Source organism: Harpia harpyja, chromosome 9 (genome assembly GCF_026419915.1).
Source record: "Harpia harpyja isolate bHarHar1 chromosome 9, bHarHar1 primary haplotype, whole genome shotgun sequence".
In the NCBI taxonomy this organism is placed as follows: domain Eukaryota; kingdom Metazoa; phylum Chordata; class Aves; order Accipitriformes; family Accipitridae; genus Harpia; species Harpia harpyja.
The window spans coordinates 33,129,856-33,148,209 of NC_068948.1; the positions used below are offsets into that span (position 1 = coordinate 33,129,856).

The window sequence follows — 18,354 nt, forward strand, 5'->3', positions numbered from 1 at the left end:
CCATTCCCCCGAGAGGGAGCGCACCCTTCACACCGGCTGCCTCACACCAAGCTCCCGCCGCCTCACCTGTCGAGGCGACGTAACCCCCGAGCGAGTACCGTGAGGAGGCAGCACTGACAGAAGCCAGACCCCAGCCACCGCCTCCCACCATCGGCGAACGACCAAACGGCCTGCTGGACCAGCTCACGGCCAGGTTTCGACGGACCGAGGCGAGGCGAGACGAGGCCGGGCCGGGCCGGGCCGGACTGGACCCTGTGACAGCCCCAACAGCGGGAAGAGGTAGCGCCGCACTATTTCACCTCCTGTAAGCGGAAGGATTCCGCGCGCGCGGGACGGCCGCGGTACGTTCCCCCCCCCCCCCCCACCCTGCTCTTCCCGCCCGGCCTATAAAGGGTTTCCGGTGAGCCGTGTCGCGCTCGTAGTATCCATGCGCCGGCCGAGCTCGCTGAGGAGACGGCGGCCATTTTGTTCAGTGCTAGGTCTCTGCTGAGACCGGCAGTCGGGGGGGGGGGGCGGGGGGGGCAGAGAGTGAGGGAAGAAGGAGAGCGAGGCGGAGAGGAGGAAGGGGAAAAACGAGACAGAACGAGGAGACAAGTCGGGCCGGCCAAGCAGCGAGCGGAGGGAGGGGAGCCGCGGGGAGGGGTCCGCCCGGCCGCTGAGAGGCGATGGCGGATATAGACAAGCTCAACATCGACAGCATCATCCAACGGCTGCTGGAGGGTGAGGGTCGGGGAAAGCATGGGGCGGGTGGCTGTGGGGTGGGTGGCGGCCGGGCCGCTGCCCGGGAGTCCGCCCGTGCGACGCCTCTGTAGTCCCACCTCAGCCACCGCCGCGGGTGATGTACGGCGTCCTGCTCGCCCGGTGGGGTTGGGGGGACCAAAATGGAGGGGCGCCGAGGCGCTTTGTCTTCCCGGGGCTCGCCTCCGCCGCCGCCCCGGGCGGCTCTGCTCTTCAGCCCCAACTTTTCCCTCACCCTTTGCGTTAGCGAGCTGTTCCTGCCTTCTGATCCCCTCTGCGCTCCCGGTGCAGTGTTGGGACCAGCCGGCTGCCCCCTTCTCCTGCCCTGCAGCTCTAAGGAGATGTTTAATTTAGTATTGTTGTCGTAGGAAAGTGTTTAAAAAACCCTGGGTTATTCTGTTGCCTTCCACACACGCACATGGGGTCTGTGCTTGGCTGGGGTAGTCGTGGGGCTCTGAAAATAAGACCTAGCGTGTTTAAAGGGTCTGTTGAGACAGCTTTTCAGAAAGTCGGGAGGAGACTTGCATGGGTTTCAGGAAGTCGTGGTTTTAGCTTTGATTAGCTGCTTGCATTAATGCTACCATAGGACTGTGGCTCTTAATTCGTAACGTATGGGGGCTTTTTAGGTGTGAATAGAGGGTTGGTTTTTGGTGTTTCAGACAGTCTGTGGAAGGGCTTACTGTCTTGTATTGTTAGCGCTTTGAGTTGAAAAGAGTTGCATGAGAGTTTCTGAATCAAAGGAAAACCTGGAAGTTGCAGGGGGTACTCTTCATCATCCCTTCGGTTGCAGGGATCAGCACTGGACTAGAATTGTCAACTCATGTTTCTTAGTGCAAAAGGGTGAGAAGTAGCCAATAACAAATCTTCTTCCAGGCATAAAACAAAATCATGATTATTCAGAGAAGGAAGCTAGGTTGATCCAGCCTCATTTCACATGTGTCAGGGCAGGCATCTCATCTGGACTTACGCTTCAAGAGCTTGGTCAGGGATTTAACTTTTTTCTATTTGGCACAAAGTCATCTGAGATGCTGCTGAGACAAATGGTGAAGAAATGTCTTTCAGCTATATTACACCCTTTCCTTCGTGTAAGATTTTGCTTGTGTAATAGCTTGAATAGCAAAAGGTCAGACAGAGGAACAATAGTGCTACTCTAGAAATTATTTGAAGTTAAAAATCGTATAGATGTATTATGGGATTATTGAACTAGAACAAGTAAAAATAAGTAGGGCTTTTCCTCTGATCCGTTTTGGGTTTTGCCTGTTACCAATTTAAACTGCCCTGGTTTAAATTATTTAAAGGCTTCCCTTCATAAATTTAGACCAAGGTTTTCCTGAAACTCTAGTAGTACGATTTATAGATGTCAGGTCCTGTATGTCATATGTTTGGTGATGTATTAATTCATGCTCAATTTTACTGCAGGTATTAGTTACAATTCTTACTTGATTTCCCCTAGTGTAAATACTGTAATTTTCTCAAAGTGTAAGTTCTCAATATCAAAAACATGGAATAAGGTAATCCTAGAAAGAGATCTGAATGATTTTGAATCATTTATCTTGTTTAAAGTTTCAAAAAGTAGCAAGATGTACTATGTCAATATGTTATATTCTTACCCAGCTTATATCAGTATTATATGTTTGGAGGAGATAAGAGTTTGTAAATCAGGCTTCAGAAGGTTTACTGACAAGATCTTTTAAGAGATGGTTCATGCAACTAAAGATGTTACCTGAGGTTGCATCAGCTGCCAGAACTGAAATTAAATTTTTTCCTTTATTGACATTTCAGCTGGGATTTTGGATTCTTTGAGGCAATAATTGTCTTTCAATATTTAAAACAATTACCAGTGTTAGTTATCTATGCTGGTCCTTTTTTTGTTGCTTATTGTATGTCTATTATAAACATCTTTGCCAGACAGAGTAATGATTGACCTTTGTGGCAGTCTGTCATTTTTATACTTTTTTCCCAGAAAGGGCAAAATGATACTGCGTTTTAGCAAACACTGCATTTTTGATAGAGTGCTAAATTGTGTGAAATACTGTGCAAATGCCATTCTCTTTGGTTGTTTAAAATTTACTTGACTCATCCTTTCCCTGAAACAATATATATTAAGGTCTGGCTAGGTAGGTGACAGGACTGAACTTCCAAGGTGGAGATCTGCGTGGTATTAAATGGAGGGGGGGGAAAATACCTGAAGTATGTGTAAGGATTCTCATCCTATTTAGATTTGGAGCAAACAAGAAATTCTTTTTCAGTGCGGTTCTGGTAGAACAACTGCATAATGTTAGTTACACAAAGTCTGGTGTGCCTGTACTAGAACTCTGTTTCAAGTGATACCCTTTTCAGACAAGGTTGTGCACAGATTAAAGTCATACTCAAGCATGAAAACACTGCAAAATCTGTTTTAATAATCAGCTTACAAACTGAGTTGCCCAAATCCTTGTGCAAGCTTTAATTTTGAGAGCAATTTGGTATTTCATTACAGCTGTCTTTAAACTGTATACTTAGATATTTTTGTAACTTAGGTGATTTTGCTAGTAAAATGCAAAGGACATGAGCGGGGGCGTTATCCCTTCCTTTTTAAAGGTAACAAACCCAAGTATTAAGGAGATACTTGGTGAAATATTTCAAATCAATGCAAAAATACAGTTAAGCAGGTATTTGTGTTTTATAATATGCCTTAGCATTGCACTGTTGGAAGAGACCAAGAGAGCTATGCCAGTAGTGAACCTAGTCTAATGGTTGAGGTAAAGTGAAGTGGTTAAAGGGTGAATAATAAATTACTCTCACTTTTGTTCTTAATATAGGGTATTAATAATCTATTTGTGAGGGGGTTTTACTTGCTTTCTATCCTGACTTCTCTGATCAAATGACATTATTCTTACTTTTCCCCCAAATAGTTGATATTCTCCCACCCACATTAGGCTAGTTAGCTGAAATTATTAGTTTGTTCTTTAAAAGGCCTGGAAGTATATATTTAGCTTCTCATTCTAAGGTAAATATTTGAAGAGTGTTTCTTGCTCCAAGTATTTATAGTACAGAGCCATTTGGCATTGAAATGTCACAAAAAACATTTTTCAGTAACTTTGTTCTCAACTTTGGAAAGCCATTCAATGAAAAGATTGAACATACTGATCCTTTTTTACTGTAATTGAATTTGTGTTTGTTACTGTCTTTACTAATGATGGTTGTGTTCTGCTAGGAACAATTACATGAATACAGGTTGTCTAATTTTGTCACTTTTAGTAACTGTACTAAAAGCAATTTGCACAAGAATAAGGCTTCTAACGTATAGTAAATTACAGTATCCTGCACTAAGTATTGAAGTGTTTTTCCTAAGTGTCCTTGATAGTAGGTAAAGGCTCGAACATTTATGGAACTAACTCACTTCACTGAGGAATACGAAGGGGCAAACATGAAAGCAAGTTACCCTCCTTCTAGGAGCAGTATCGTAGGCAGTAACTTCATGGTTCTGAGCTTGCAGCTGTGTGTGTCTGCTAAGTCAAAACTGCCAGTAGGCACGAAGATGCTAGAAAAGCTCCATGTAAGATGAAAAATCAGTGGCATCTGTATGGTCATGGAAAGAGTTCCAGGAAATGGCAGAATTCCCGCTCAGCTCAAGGTAAAGAATGAGTGACAAATCTTGAGATTCCCTGAGTGTGAGCATGGCTTCCTTTCCGTGTCATGTCAGATGGTGTTCCTATAACTTGAGCCCCGTATCCATTTCCTTCATCTAGTGTGATGGCAGCTTTTCACAGATAAGTAGGGTCTGGTTTGAAAATGGAGCTCATAGTAACGTATCTAAAAACAAGATTGAAATATATTAGTCTTACCATGGTAACAATAAATAACAGGGTAAAATAGCACAATTTCAACATATGTAAGGGGAACTCAAGTTGAAATACATTTCTGAAAATCTTTTCTGTGCTGCAGCCTTTGCAAACGCTATTAAGGGAAAACTACGTAATGAATGGAGGCTATTTTGGATAAAGCCATGTGAAGCTAGAATGGTGGTAGCCATTCTGAAAGCTGAAATACTGGTTAGTGCACTAAAATCAGCAAAAAGACTCTAAATCCTCAAACTTTCCTGTTTATACACCCACAGATTTCTATTCCCAGTAAAGCCTGTTGTATAGCTGTCAAGAAGATATTCTCTCTAATTTGTTTTAAATGGGAAAAGAGGATCATCCAGTTATTTAAAATAGTTGAGCCGAAGAGTATGGATAAACTTTTGCTGACAACAGGGAAAATGCAGTTCTCTGATTTTTTTTCACCTTTCTGCTAAATACAGCATTGATTGGGTCTGAAGTGTTGCTTGCTGTTTAGCTTCATATACTGCGATAAGTGTCTGTCTGATTCTCACAGATGTTAATCTGAAATGTGGTCAGATTTCACTTGATGAGTTGGGATACTGTGATAAAGTTTCTAATAGACAAGCAGCACTTCTTGACCTCAAACCATATAATTTTCCATAGTTTGTATAACTTGATGTTAATTGTTTCCTGCTGTGCTGCAGCAGTTTCTAATAATGGCAAATAGGAGCTCTGCATTTGGAAGATGAGGATTAGATTCCTATTGCTGCTGTGGATTCAAATGAGTCAGTGAAATTCTGTGTGTGTTGCCCAGTCAGTGAAGTGGAGGAATTTGTCATCTGAATATCTGTGATCGGCGTGAGTACCTGTTGCTACGTAGCTCTCTCCAGTGTGGAAGTATGTTACAAGATGAAAATTTTGCAGCTATGCAGAATCTTCTGTTTGATAATGCTGCTGTGAACTTTTGTCATACTAAAAAGTAGCTAGAACTTTTTCTTTTAGAGGCTTGGGCACTGAGGAGTTGCTTTTCAGTTTCAATTTTGAATTTGAAATTATCTGATCAAAGTTGGTAGTGCCTGCATTAAAGTAAAACCTTTTTTACATCAACCACTTTCAAGTTATTTATTCCCTTTGTGCCTATGGTGCAAAACTGAATGTGTAACTGTCATCAGGAACTGCCGAAAACAAGATTAAAAACAACCTGCAGTATTTTTGGAAGTGTCTCTAGGATTGCAGACTTCTTAACGTAAAATATGGTAAAACTGAGAGACTTGTTTAATAAGCCAAAAATGAACTGACCTGCTGATAGACTATTTTCTTTAAAATGTTTTCTGGGCGAGAACTTGATTCTAGCACTTCAGTTGACAGCATTTCAGCTGCTTTTAATGTAATACTGAAGGAAAATGAGATGTTTGGATCACTGAAATTTCTAATATTTTTAAATTTTCTACTATTTTTTAATATTTTCCTAAGTATCTGTCCCTTTCATATTAACCTTGAATGAGTTAGTGTACTCAGTTTTATAATAACATTTGCCTTCGTTAAAGGATTTTGTGGCACCAAACTGAATATTGGAAAATGCTAGTGATGGGATGTGGTGTAGAAGTGTGTTGTACTCTACATGCATGTGGTCTTCTGACTGTTTTACATTCTAGGTCCCACAGTTATTGACCCATTTATCCTTCACAAAGAAATGTATAAAAGTTATCCTAGATGTCAAGCAGTGTTTTATCTCCTGGCAGCTGCAGCTACAGCTACGCTTTGGACTAGCTCTGCTTCCACCAAAATGACAGGGGTGCCATTAAGTTTTTGCTCTTCTTTCCTTTTACTTCCTTTTCCCCCTCTGCTGGGCAGCTGTCGTACTGCACTTACCTCTACACTTTCATTTTAGAATTGGTATCTGTTGTTGCTTTCCATCAGTTTACCTCCTTGTCTTGGAAAGCAACGTTAATTTTAATAGTTGGAATCTATGTTCAAGTCAATACCTCTGCAGGGGTCATCCAGGCTCCAGGGAGGGATCTTTTCTGTAGTCTTTTCCATCCAGTGGAGAGCTTATTTTTCCAAAACTTCTCATACTTGTACAGTGAAGATTTTACTTGTTAGAACACTGCCCAGACTGGACATTGAAATTCAAGCTCTCGAAAAATGATGTTTAAGAACACGAGCATCTCTGCCTAAAAGAGGATGGGAATACATTACTGTCCGGAAATAGTGCAGCAGTATGTTGAGACAAGACATAAAATATTATTAGAAATAGGCTGAGTTTTTTTCCTCAACTGATTAATCTTTAGCTTGTTCCGCTGTCAGTTCCAGACTGTCATTTCTGAGAGGTTATTTTTTATGCATTGAAAGAACAAACGTCCCTGTACAGTACTATTGAGCTGTTCTTTTGACTTTATGACCAAGCTGCCAATTAGTATCGTACTGTCTGATCTCTGCAAGCTGCCTTATTTTGGTCTGAAGCAGAGAAAAGAAACTGTAAACACAACATATTTTTCATAGTATATTATTTTTGCCTCTCTTAGTGGGACTAACTAAAAAGACTCAGAGAAACCTTTTAAGAAGTCATTCAGACTGAACATCCTGCGTTTCCTGCCAGCTCTTTCATTGTGGATGAGAAAATCCTTGCACTAAAAATATAGATTTCTCAAAGCAACATGCACTTCTGCATATTTGATTCTTCTGAAGCCAAAAATATTTTTTTTTCCCCAGCTTTTCAGGATATATAGATCAATATTAGAAGAAATTCAGCACTTGTTTCTTCTGTGCTGATTCCATGTTGGGCGAAAGTGGTCAAAATGTCATTGGCAGGCAGCATGCTACAGAACTGAATCGAATTGTCCTGTTCTTCTTTCATCCTTTTGGTATCTGCGCTAGTGAGCTTGTGAACTGCAACAAAGCATTTTATCTTGTCAAGGTTTTCTATAAACAGATGACTAAAACTGCATGAAGATTATAATGGTTCAATAAAATGTATTAGAGAAACGGGAAACTTGTATCCGAAATAGTCAGTTTCCAGTTTTTCATTTAATCTTCAGCAAAAACGAATGCATATGCTTTATTCATGAGCTTTAGTGACTCAGAGCATTACATAGTCTGTATAATATTTTATACTTCTTAATTTATGGATGTGAGATACAGGGTTTGGTTTTAGCAATTTCTAACAAGACCAAATCATGGAAAGTTAGATTTTTGGCTTCTCAGAAAAATAAATGTAAGTGTATTATATTATCTCAAAACCAAAGGTGAATTGTACAGTTTAAGAGTAGGGGAAAATTTAACATTTATAATTCAGCCAGCTGATCACTTTATTCTATAAATTTCTGTTACTTATCACTTCTGGATATTTGGCATTTTGAGTAACTTGCTCGTTGCTCAGGAGTGTTTGGAAAATTACTATACGGATTAAAAAATCACTGTGTGGATTAAAAGCCTCATGTGTGATAAACTGCTGTGACAAAGATTTAACTTTCATTTATATGCTTCATTACTTCGAATATTTTAACGGAAGACATAAAGTTTAGTGGTAATTCCAGTGTTGCCATGTAATGCCCGTGTTGAGTGATAATACATAGGCAGTGAATAATAAAGGAGCATGTATTACTTGAAAGATAACATTATTAAAGTCATGACTTTTGACCTGCAATTACCTTAATGTCACTGTCAGTATACATTGTAATTTGAACTAAAGTTTAATTTTGAAGCTTGTTTGAGGAAAGGTTCTGTGGTTTAGGGTATTGCCAATGATTTTGTAGGGCAGCCTGTGCCCCCATGACTAGGGTCTCTGTGATGGGGGTCAGTATGCAGGCTAGGATTGTTTTGGTGTTAATATTTTAAGTGCTGGTAGAGATTGGGGTCCAATGACACCTGATTTTGTGAATGGATATTACACAACCAGTATTTTATTCTTAGTCTAGATAAGACGCATGCTAACTGAACAATGTTTTCTACTCTTGATCAGAGACTTGCATAAAAGCAGGAATCTTCTTTACTTATGAGAAATTGTAATCCCTTTGGAACACAACTGCTTTTGTTCTTACTCTTCCTAAAACAGGCACTCCCTACCCGGTCTTTCCTACTGCAGTTCTCACTGCTCGACTTGATATAGTGCAAGGCCCACAGTGAGAGTAGAGACACCTGTGTCTTCTGTAGCTTCCAGATTTCTCACTCGGAAGTTAAACAGTATCAAGGGAATTAGTCTGAAACAGTATCTAAAAAGTTGTTTATGAATTCAGGAAGATAATATTGCATTGGCTCTTGTATTTGAAAGGGTTCAGGGCTTGTTCCTTGCTTTTTTTTTTTTTCTTTTTTCAACTAAAGACTAAGCTTTTTTGGATAGAGCATAGATTCTTCAGTCTCAATGCCATACAAGTTGTACACAGTAAGTCACCTAATGGGGCAGTGTTACCAGTGTAGTGATTTTGATTCTGGAGGTGTTGTCAGAGTGTTTCCAGGCATCTGAGGCTGAAGTTCTAAGGTCATTTGGCTTTGTGGCTTAACCAATGAGTTATGTTGTAGAAGATGACTGCTCTTATTCCATAATCTTACTGGTATTTGCTACAGGGTTTTTGCTTCAGCCTTATCAGTGCTCCATGTTGTCACTGGTTTTGACACCAAATAAAAATATAATAAGCTTCACCAGTAATGGCATAATCACATTTTTTTATTTAGCCTTATCCTAACCCTGATAAATGCTGTTGCATGCAATTTAGTCATAGTTACAGCATTGCTGCCGTAGAAATGTCCTTTGTATTTCTGGGCAACAGAAGTGGTGTGGGGGGCAGGTAGATAAATGGAGGGAAAGCTGTGCTGGTGGCTGTAGAAAGTTTTTCAGGCTAAGCTGGTGTCCTTGTTGTCCAGACTAGGAAAGAAACATTTGATGGATGTTAAAAGGAACCAGCTATTTTGAATTGTTGCAGTGGGGGAAATTGAAGCAGTAATGGGGTGGAGGGAAGTGGTCTGAGGCTGGGAGATAGATCTCTCACTAGCTTGTCTTTTACTGTGCCCAAAGGCAATGATAAGGAGAGCTGTTTTGTCATTGTGATCCAAAAATGTTTGCTTACATATGGTTCTGACCTTCCAATCATATGCTTATTTTTCCTCCATGTTTGCTAACTGCAGTGTAGAATGGGGCACTACAGTATTTATTGGTACTGTAGTCTTGTTTGTTTAGGTACTGTCTTGGGCAAGGTTATATGATAGTTTAGGGAAGCTTGCATGTTTGAGCTACAATGTGGATGATTAAATGGGAGACTTCCTTTTCTCAAGCTCAGACAGCTTTCCAGAGAACAAGCATATAACTGCTTCATTTAAAAAAATAAAAAAATAGAGAGTCACATTGTCCAATATGGGTTTTATAACTAAATAGAACTAAACTGATGCTATTTAAAATGTGACATTTAACAGGGGAAGTGTTGAGCCATGAATTCTGTTAAATGAAAGTAACAAACAACTGAAATGGAACACACTACCCTTTCTCTGGTAACAGGGCAGTGCAGTTTCACCTCAGCAGACTGATATTACCCTGTTATCTTCTCATTCTGTATTACAGTGGCATTTAGTCAGGCTCTTAAAATAACACTAGGGATATTGTGGATTTTGATAACTGACTTCTGACTCCTTCTGACAGTGCGAGGATCAAAACCAGGCAAAAATGTCCAACTTCAAGAGAATGAAATTAGAGGACTCTGCTTGAAGTCCAGAGAAATCTTTCTGAGTCAGCCTATTCTACTAGAACTTGAAGCTCCACTGAAAATATGTGGTGAGTACCATGATTTTGATTTGATGCTGGGGGGGGGTCGGGTAAATGCTGACCTTAAGCAAAGAACAAATGCCAGATGCTACTTTCACTTATTAACAGTGGAACTAATAAATTATTATAGCAGATGGGAAAATAAAACCCTGCTGGATGCTTAGGGCAGAGGAGTGGAGAGGCAATAACAAACATGGGAATTGGCATGAGGAGCAAAATAATCCAAACCTAAAAAGTAACTGGTCCAGTTTTACCAGGTCCCTTGGGGAAGGGATTCACATGAAGTTGTGGAAAGTTTTTGTACCAGTGAAATAATGTTTGGCCCAGTGATGACTGAACAAGGGGAAACAAAGAACCATAGTATTTTATTGTAGCTGCTATTCAGAGCTGAACAGTGGTTTGACAATATTTTAAAATCCTGCTGGAAACTTCAATTTCTGTACTGTTTCTTGGAATTACTTTCTAGTTTGGTTTCACCATACTTGTACACAGTGGTGCTCATTTTGCACACACGTACATGTCTAGTTATGCTAAAAGAATGAAAAATGTCAAAAGCCTCGATAGATGCATTTTTAAAAGCTTCCAGCAAACAGTATTTTATCCTACTCTAACGCTGAGGATTTACTTCAAATTTAAGTAGCTTTTTTGATATTTATAACATTGGTAGTCTAAAATCATGATTTAACATTCTGCTTGTCAGAAACAAAACCATGATTTAAACCAAAGGCAGAAATACCAATTTCATTTTTGATGCAACTTCGCTGCTAGAATTTGAATTACTGAATATTTCAAGAAAACACCAGAGATGGTACAAAGGAAAGCAAATTTCCCAAATGGTTGGTTTTCCATCAGTATTACTAATGCTGTGTGGAAATACCAAGAATGAGGTAAATGTTCCTGATCTCGCAGCCACTAGTCAAGTAAAGGATTTAAGTGGATGTCAGACTTTCATTGAACACGCAGTTGGTTTCTTGGAATCTTGATTTTGTTTTTAAATAGCTACATACTTCGTCTTAATGCAGTTAGCCATTGCAGTACATAGATGTCAGACTTCAGAACGTGATAATTTTATACACATTAAGATAAACTGTGATTTTTAAGTATGTTGTAGGCAGTATCTAACTACAGGCTTTTCTTTCTGAAATGTCATTCATTTGTTCTTTCTCTAGAATCAAAGAATGTAGCAAGGGGTCACTTACATGTCATTTCTGAATACTCTTTACAGGTGACATCCATGGACAGTACTATGACTTGCTTCGACTCTTTGAATATGGAGGTTTTCCACCAGAAAGCAACTACCTGTTCCTTGGTGATTATGTTGACAGAGGAAAACAATCTTTAGAAACAATATGTCTTCTATTGGCCTACAAAATTAAATACCCAGAGAATTTTTTCCTCCTCAGAGGGAACCATGAATGTGCCAGCATCAACAGAATTTATGGGTTTTATGATGAATGTAAGTAATACAGATGTGTGCATCTTTGGCTTGGGAAAGCAGGGTAGGAGCTGCTAGCGTTGCAGTGTTAGATGATTCTTTCCTAACGTGCACTTCCCATTGCACATTTCAGGGAGGCCCTTGGCCTATTTTGTGAAGGGAAATGTGTCCTTCCCCTGAACCTATTGGAGTCCTATACTCACAGTACAAAGCAGCATGCAAGTGGGCAATTGTAATTATTGGCTGCTATGTTAACTAACAGTTCTCACTGGTACATATTGTTAAAGTTCTTAAGATAAGGTCATCTAATGAGAGATGAGAAAATTTTACTTGATGTGCTTTACAAAAGTTCACCTCTGTTTCTTTCATCTGATGGATGATGATGATGTATACTTGTGTTATAACTTGGAGAATGGGCTGGTCTTTACTGTGGTTATGTTACAGTGCTTGCAATCTACTTCATATTAAGACCTGTAACTTTGTAATGTTAAAAAAAAAAAAAGAATTCTCCCTTCTCTGGATGCAGCCCTGCTGTATTGTGTGCTGTTGCTTTGGCCAAAACCAGTATTACCTTTCATAAACGGGGCAAAGTGTGTGTGAAGCCTTCCGTGTGATATGTGCTTGGATTGAGCGCCAGGTACTTGCTCTTTCAGTAGGTGGCTTCACCTGCAGAAGTTGTTAACTTGAACCACTGCGTCAACCTTTTAATGAAGAAATGTGCTTGTATTTGTTTGGCATCATGAGCACTCCTTTTGAACAAGCGCAATGTTGCTATGCAGTTAATGCACCAGCTCTGTCAGTGCAGAGTGCATTAAGGTCTGTTGTGACAGAGACTATGTAGACCTTACCCTAACATAACAAGTAATTTTGCTGTGAAGTAGAAGTGTATGTTCGTGTTTCAAAGGATGTGACTTAATAAATCCAGATAATGTAGAGGAGATTAAACCGTTAATTGTGCACTGAAGCATTCATATAACTTGTGTTGTGGGACGTACTTGGCTTGTAGCTTACAAGATGTACTCTCCATGTCTTGTTCTCCCTCAGTGAGGAAACAAAGATGTGTGGTATTTCAGAGTTGACTCCTCAGAGATTAATCACAGGCTTAGTCATATATTGCAAATATGTTCAGGGTTCATATCTGTTGGGAGAGTCCCTTTGAAAGTAAAACTGTAGCAGTTTCATTTTTCAGTCCTGTTTCTTTGCCTAGAGAGACTGTGTGGCATAGCAGAATTTTAAAGAGAATCTGCTTTCCAAGAATTGCTGTCTTCCACTGAAGAAAACGGCAAATGGCAAGATTTTCTGAAATGGATCAAATTCTCCAAGGGATCATTTTCCAAAACAAAGTTGGGACTGGAGAGTCTGGCTGCCAACAGTGGAATGTTGTTCTGTTGAACAGACTTGTGCTAACCTCAGAGCCACTTCAGAGTGCTCTGCCATGCTGAAAGAGACCTTTGCAACTTTCTTACAAGCAATAAAGTATGTCAGTGGGTATCAGAGAAGATAAATTGTGTATAGGCTTTAATGCTAACTTTTTGCAAGTCTTAGTAAACTTAAGGCAGCCATGTTAGGTTGGTTGTAGCTGTGTTAGAAAAGCATATTGACTGTTTTTTCTCTACATGTCTTCTAGGTAAGAGAAGATACAATATTAAGCTGTGGAAAACCTTCACAGACTGTTTTAACTGTTTACCAATTGCAGCTATTGTGGATGAGAAAATATTCTGCTGTCATGGGGGTAAGTAACAGTTCCTTAGTTGATACTTGAGGGACTGTAATATTTTAGTATCAGTCATGGCAATTTCATCTTTACATTGCTGAAGCTTCAAAACTTGAGGGATTTTTCTCTGCCTTGGTTCATGTATTGAGGTAAGGTTGAGCTTGATTAGTGTCAGTTTTGTGAATCACTGAGCTGGTAGTTTTGTAACTTCAGACACAATGATCTGCTTTTCCTTTTATACCAAAAGGCATATTTAATAGCCCCTCTGAGTAAAGAATCCTTGTAGGTTTTTTTTAGACTTACATGACTAGGAGTTTTATGTATGTTCTGAAAACACACATTTTCATAGAATCATAAGATGGTTTGTCTTGGAAGACACCTTTAAAGATCGTTTAGTAGAATCCCCCCTGCCATGGGCAGGGACATCTTTCGCTAGATCAGGTTGCTCAAAGCCCCGTCCAACCTGGTTTGGAGTTTCATTTGTAGAAATTGGCTGTGTTGCACAAAGTGATACCTGCTTCATACAACTTTTCAAAGTAATAAAATACATATTGCACCTTAAATGTTTTATCACTTGCAAGTAATTACAGTTGCCCAGGGAGACATATCAGTGAAAAATGGTATGAGGTCTGTTTGATATTGTACTTCATCTTACTAGGTCTGATCATTAAAATAAACATACCCTGTGATTTCTGGTATTAATGCCTCTTTTACTTAGCAGCTTTTTTAACAGACACTTGCAAAATATTACAGTGAGATTATTGTAATCCTGTAAAATGTGGAAATGGCTTTGCTTATCTTACTTCCAGTAAATCTTCTAGAAAGTGACTTGTCTTCTGTTACAAAAGATTTAAAACAAATGCTGGATTAAAAAAAAAAGTCAGTTAACATTGCCTTTGAACTATGTAAAATTGCAGTGGTGAATCAGTTTGAATACAAATTATTTTTGTCTTGAATTAATACCTTGGTCTTGCAGCGCAAAGTTGGACTAAAATGTGAACTGTATGTGTCTTAACTCTGAACAGGTTTGTCACCAGACCTTCAGTCAATGGAACAGATAAGACGAATTATGCGCCCCACTGATGTACCAGATCAAGGTCTACTTTGTGATCTCTTGTGGTCTGACCCTGACAAGGATGTCTTGGGATGGGGTGAAAATGACAGAGGAGTGTCCTTCACATTTGGTGCTGAAGTGGTTGCTAAGTTTCTCCATAAACATGATTTGGATCTCATATGTAGAGCTCATCAGGTATTTTAATTTTGAGCATTAACCATACAATAATTTACATTCAGAGGGACCTGAGGTGGTCATCTGGTCCAACCCTATGCACAGGTACTCAACACAGGACAAACCAGTGTAAGCCCGAGTTGCTGAGGATCTTGTCCAGCCAAGTTTTAAATATCTGCAAAGATCGAGATTCCACTCTCTGAACAACTTGTCCCGATGTTTAACAACCCTTGTAATGAACGTTTTTTTCTTAATACATATAAACCGTAGCTCTTATTCCTGAACAAGATTGTCTTGAACCTAGCAGAATCCTGTTTTTCTCATTGCTAATGGACTCTGCTGCTGAACTGGATCCTGCAATGGTCTTCCTGTTTTGGTTAAAAGTTTGGAACTTATGCTCCTTGGATGTAGCCAGTTTTTAGCTGCTGGCTCTGTTAAAGCTGCTTTGCACCTTGGCAGGAAGAAGTTGTCCAGTCTAATATTTCTGCTTTTCTCTCTAAAGGTTGTTGAAGATGGATATGAGTTTTTTGCAAAAAGGCAATTGGTAACTCTCTTTTCTGCCCCAAATTACTGTGGAGAATTTGATAATGCGGGTGCCATGATGAGTGTGGATGAAACTCTAATGTGCTCTTTTCAGGTATGGTATCTGAAGATTGTACCTCCTAGTTAGTGTAGTTACACTTTAAATTTGCTCTATTTTGAATTGATACTTTACTGTTACAAAACCATAATGCTTGTTTCAAGTAAATCTTTGCAAGTACTATGTGTAGACAGGGATGTGTTTGAACGCATGTCTTCAGAAATGTCATAAGCCCTTGCTAGTGAGAGTAGATGAACTGTTTTACCCTGGAATTAAATTGTCCAAGCAAAGCTATCAGCTCTTAGCCTGTTTCCATGGGCATGGGCTCTGCGATCAGCTGCTCTAAGCCCTGTCATAGCTCTGAGTAGGAAACACATTTATTTGTTGGCACATTTTTGACTTGTCCAGATGACCTGTAGAATGCCTTGACTAGTGACTTAATTGTTTGATTTAAGAAAGCTAAAACTTTTTGCTGAATGACTGAACTATCTTTTCAGATTTTGAAACCTGCAGAGAAAAAGAAGCCCAATTCCAGCAGACCTGTAACGCCTCCCAGGGGTATGATCACAAAACAAGCAAAGAAATAGTCACTTTGGCGCTGCCTTGTTGGGACTTGTATTATAGTATATAACCTCCATTTTTAAAACTGTAATGTGTACTGTTCAGCTTGCTCAAAATAGATAATGTGTTTGTGGTTTTCCTTTTGATTTGATGAATGGCATTTGCTGGTTGTAACAGCGAATGAAAGACTTTTCTCCCTCCCAGGAAAAGAGTTTTAAACTTTCCTTTTGTTGGTGTTACAGCTGTACACTCCACAGCATCTTATCCTGTCATTATGGGTAATTGTACAACTGACTTTCTGAATCTGTACAATGAGTAGTGTAAATGCTTGTTTTCTTCTTTAGGATCTAAAGAGGGCACTAGTGTGCTGCAAGAGTAGAAATTTGTTACTGTCAGAAATTGCATACTGTTTATACAAACCACTGTGAACTTTTTTTATGGTAAATTTTGTTTTAAAGGGATTGCTTTTCTTTTAATGTCTTGTCATGTACATGTTAGTTTTATTGCTGTCAACATTAGAAATAACCTTCAACCTTGCCAGCATCACTGGTATGATGTATATTTAATTCAGACACACATCCCTCTCCGTATACTTCAAATGACAATTAAAGCCATTATTTTAAGCGTTTGTGTCTCTTTCCTGAAGCCAAAGTTCGCTTAGAAAACTGTTTGTGCACGACCCACCACACTGAGTTGGCAGGGCTTTCCATTCATGCCTTCCTCTTGGAGATAAAAGGAAGTCCTGACTTGAAATAGCAAGTAGAAATGCTGTGCTGTTCATTCTATTCATGGTCAAAGTAAACACATTTTTGTACAGTTTCCATATGTTTGATCAAGTGGACCGTTTTGCAGCGGCATCAGCCCTATGGCAGCCCATGTCAGAAGGCTGGGAGTTACAGAAATGGTTCTAGATCTGCCTGAATGGTTCTGTGCGTTTTAGCCTAAAGACTTTGTTCTACAAAGAAGCCTAGAAAATAGCTTGATAAGCCAACCAGAGGTGTTGATCTTGATCACCGGTTTATATAAATCTCTCACAGAATCTTGTTTTTTAAAAACTGTTAATCTTTTTTGAACAGATAACAGTGTACAATACCATGTAGTGAAAATCACTTATTAAATGAAGAAATTGCTAAATCTTCTCAGTGTCAGTTTATTGCAATGTATACACACTACTGCTATCGGAGGACCTGACTTAGGTGAATAAATTGTTCTGGAAATCCGCAAGTTCTTGGTTTGGATGTGTCTAAGCTACAAGCTCTAGAGGTGTGTTTTTTAAACAGCAGTGTTGGATTCTGATCCAGTTCTGGAGCTTTAATGCATATATTGCCCTTAAATACAGGCACCCTCCCAGTGGGGGGGTGAGTGCAGGCGTGAAGTTCCCAGAGCACTTCACGTGTTGCTATGTCCACAGAGCAGTCTGGCAGGCCAGTCGGCAGCTGAAGGTGCCGGTGCCTCGACTCTGGTTTTCCACAGCCCTGTGGCTGGGCTCACTGTGGCCAGGGTCACCCTGCCTTGTCTAGCAGCGGCAGCCCCCCCAGGGCAGGCGTGAGTGGGCGGACATGCTCATCTTGGCTCCTGTTTATCGTTCTGTGCTTTGAGGTGGGGTCTGCCTTCAATACAAGTACTGCTTTGTTGGGACCGTGGACTTAAGAGGGTCATAGCTGAGGGCAAGACCAATTTCTGCTGGTTCTTTAAAGAACTGTAAATTCTTGGCAAAGAAGGAAAGTTGAGTAAACTGTACTGTTGCTGTCTGTTCGGTGAGCCAGGCTTGGCGTACACCAGCTAAAGCAGGTTGGTAAGGCGTGATGCCAGCCCTGGGCAGTCAGCTCTTGCCCCCAACAGGAAGGCACTGTTGGTCTGTATTTCTTCATCTGCTGCCTCCTTCACATGTGCCTGGTGGAAAATATGGCAAGGCTTTCAGAAGTCAAATGAGGTGGCTTGTTCAGCCTGTTCTAAAATGGCTGTGGTGGTCAGCTTTGGCTGCTTGGTGGAGTCTGATGAGGAAAGAGTTTGTTGCTGAGATGCCCGGCTCTGATAAAACCACCGGCTCTGTTCTGGCATCCTGTGTAGCCAATGAGTTTCCCTTCACTTCTGGAGCAAGCTGAGCTTTTTTGGCAAGAACACATTTTCTGGGCAGTCCCCAGCCATTTATTTTATTTTTTAGTGTATTTCTCTGCCAAAGCAAAGACCCTTTTTCCTACTCTGAAGCCTTCCCCCCCTTCCTCTAAAGCTAATTAATCAAACCACCTCTTGGTAACTTTTGATGAGCTCATTAGATCAGGTGTCAGAGATTGCCTGTTGAAGGCTTTCTCACAAACTTACTTTCACCCTTTAAATCACATTTGTGGTTTTCTTTATAGCTCTATAATTTTTCTCCCTGCTTGTAAAATAGTCACCTGTGTGTCTTTTATTGATCTAGTGAACAATAGAGCACATGTGGAAGCAGTTTTTACTTGACTTGTATCTCAAGGAATGCATTAACCTGACTCAGCAACCATTAGCTCGCCAACTATTCTGCGTGTCACCATGTCACACCTTTT

At 40.1% G+C, this 18,354-nt stretch overlaps 1 protein-coding gene across 1 annotated transcript; it reads left to right on the top strand.

The window, feature by feature from the left end:
* Positions 1-483: 483 nt before the first annotated feature.
* Positions 484-16,948, top strand: PPP1CC (protein phosphatase 1 catalytic subunit gamma). Its single transcript, XM_052796765.1, has 7 exons — positions 484-720; positions 10,174-10,305; positions 11,522-11,752; positions 13,359-13,463; positions 14,471-14,694; positions 15,176-15,310; positions 15,751-16,948. Exons 1-7 carry the CDS (start codon positions 666-668, stop codon positions 15,838-15,840), a joined length of 972 nt encoding a protein of 323 aa, XP_052652725.1. The 5' UTR covers positions 484-665; the 3' UTR covers positions 15,841-16,948.
* The last annotated feature ends 1,406 nt before the right edge of the window (positions 16,949-18,354 follow it).

Excerpts from the sequence above, each read along its gene's own strand:
- PPP1CC (XM_052796765.1), top strand. The coding sequence starts at position 666 with ATGGCGGATATAGACAAGCTCAACATCGACAGCATCATCCAACGGCTG. Across the intron at positions 11,753-13,358 it reads TTATGGGTTTTATGATGAAT|GTAAGAGAAGATACAATATT; the intron begins GTAAGTAATACA and ends CATGTCTTCTAG. Across the intron at positions 15,311-15,750 it reads CTCTAATGTGCTCTTTTCAG|ATTTTGAAACCTGCAGAGAA; the intron begins GTATGGTATCTG and ends CTATCTTTTCAG.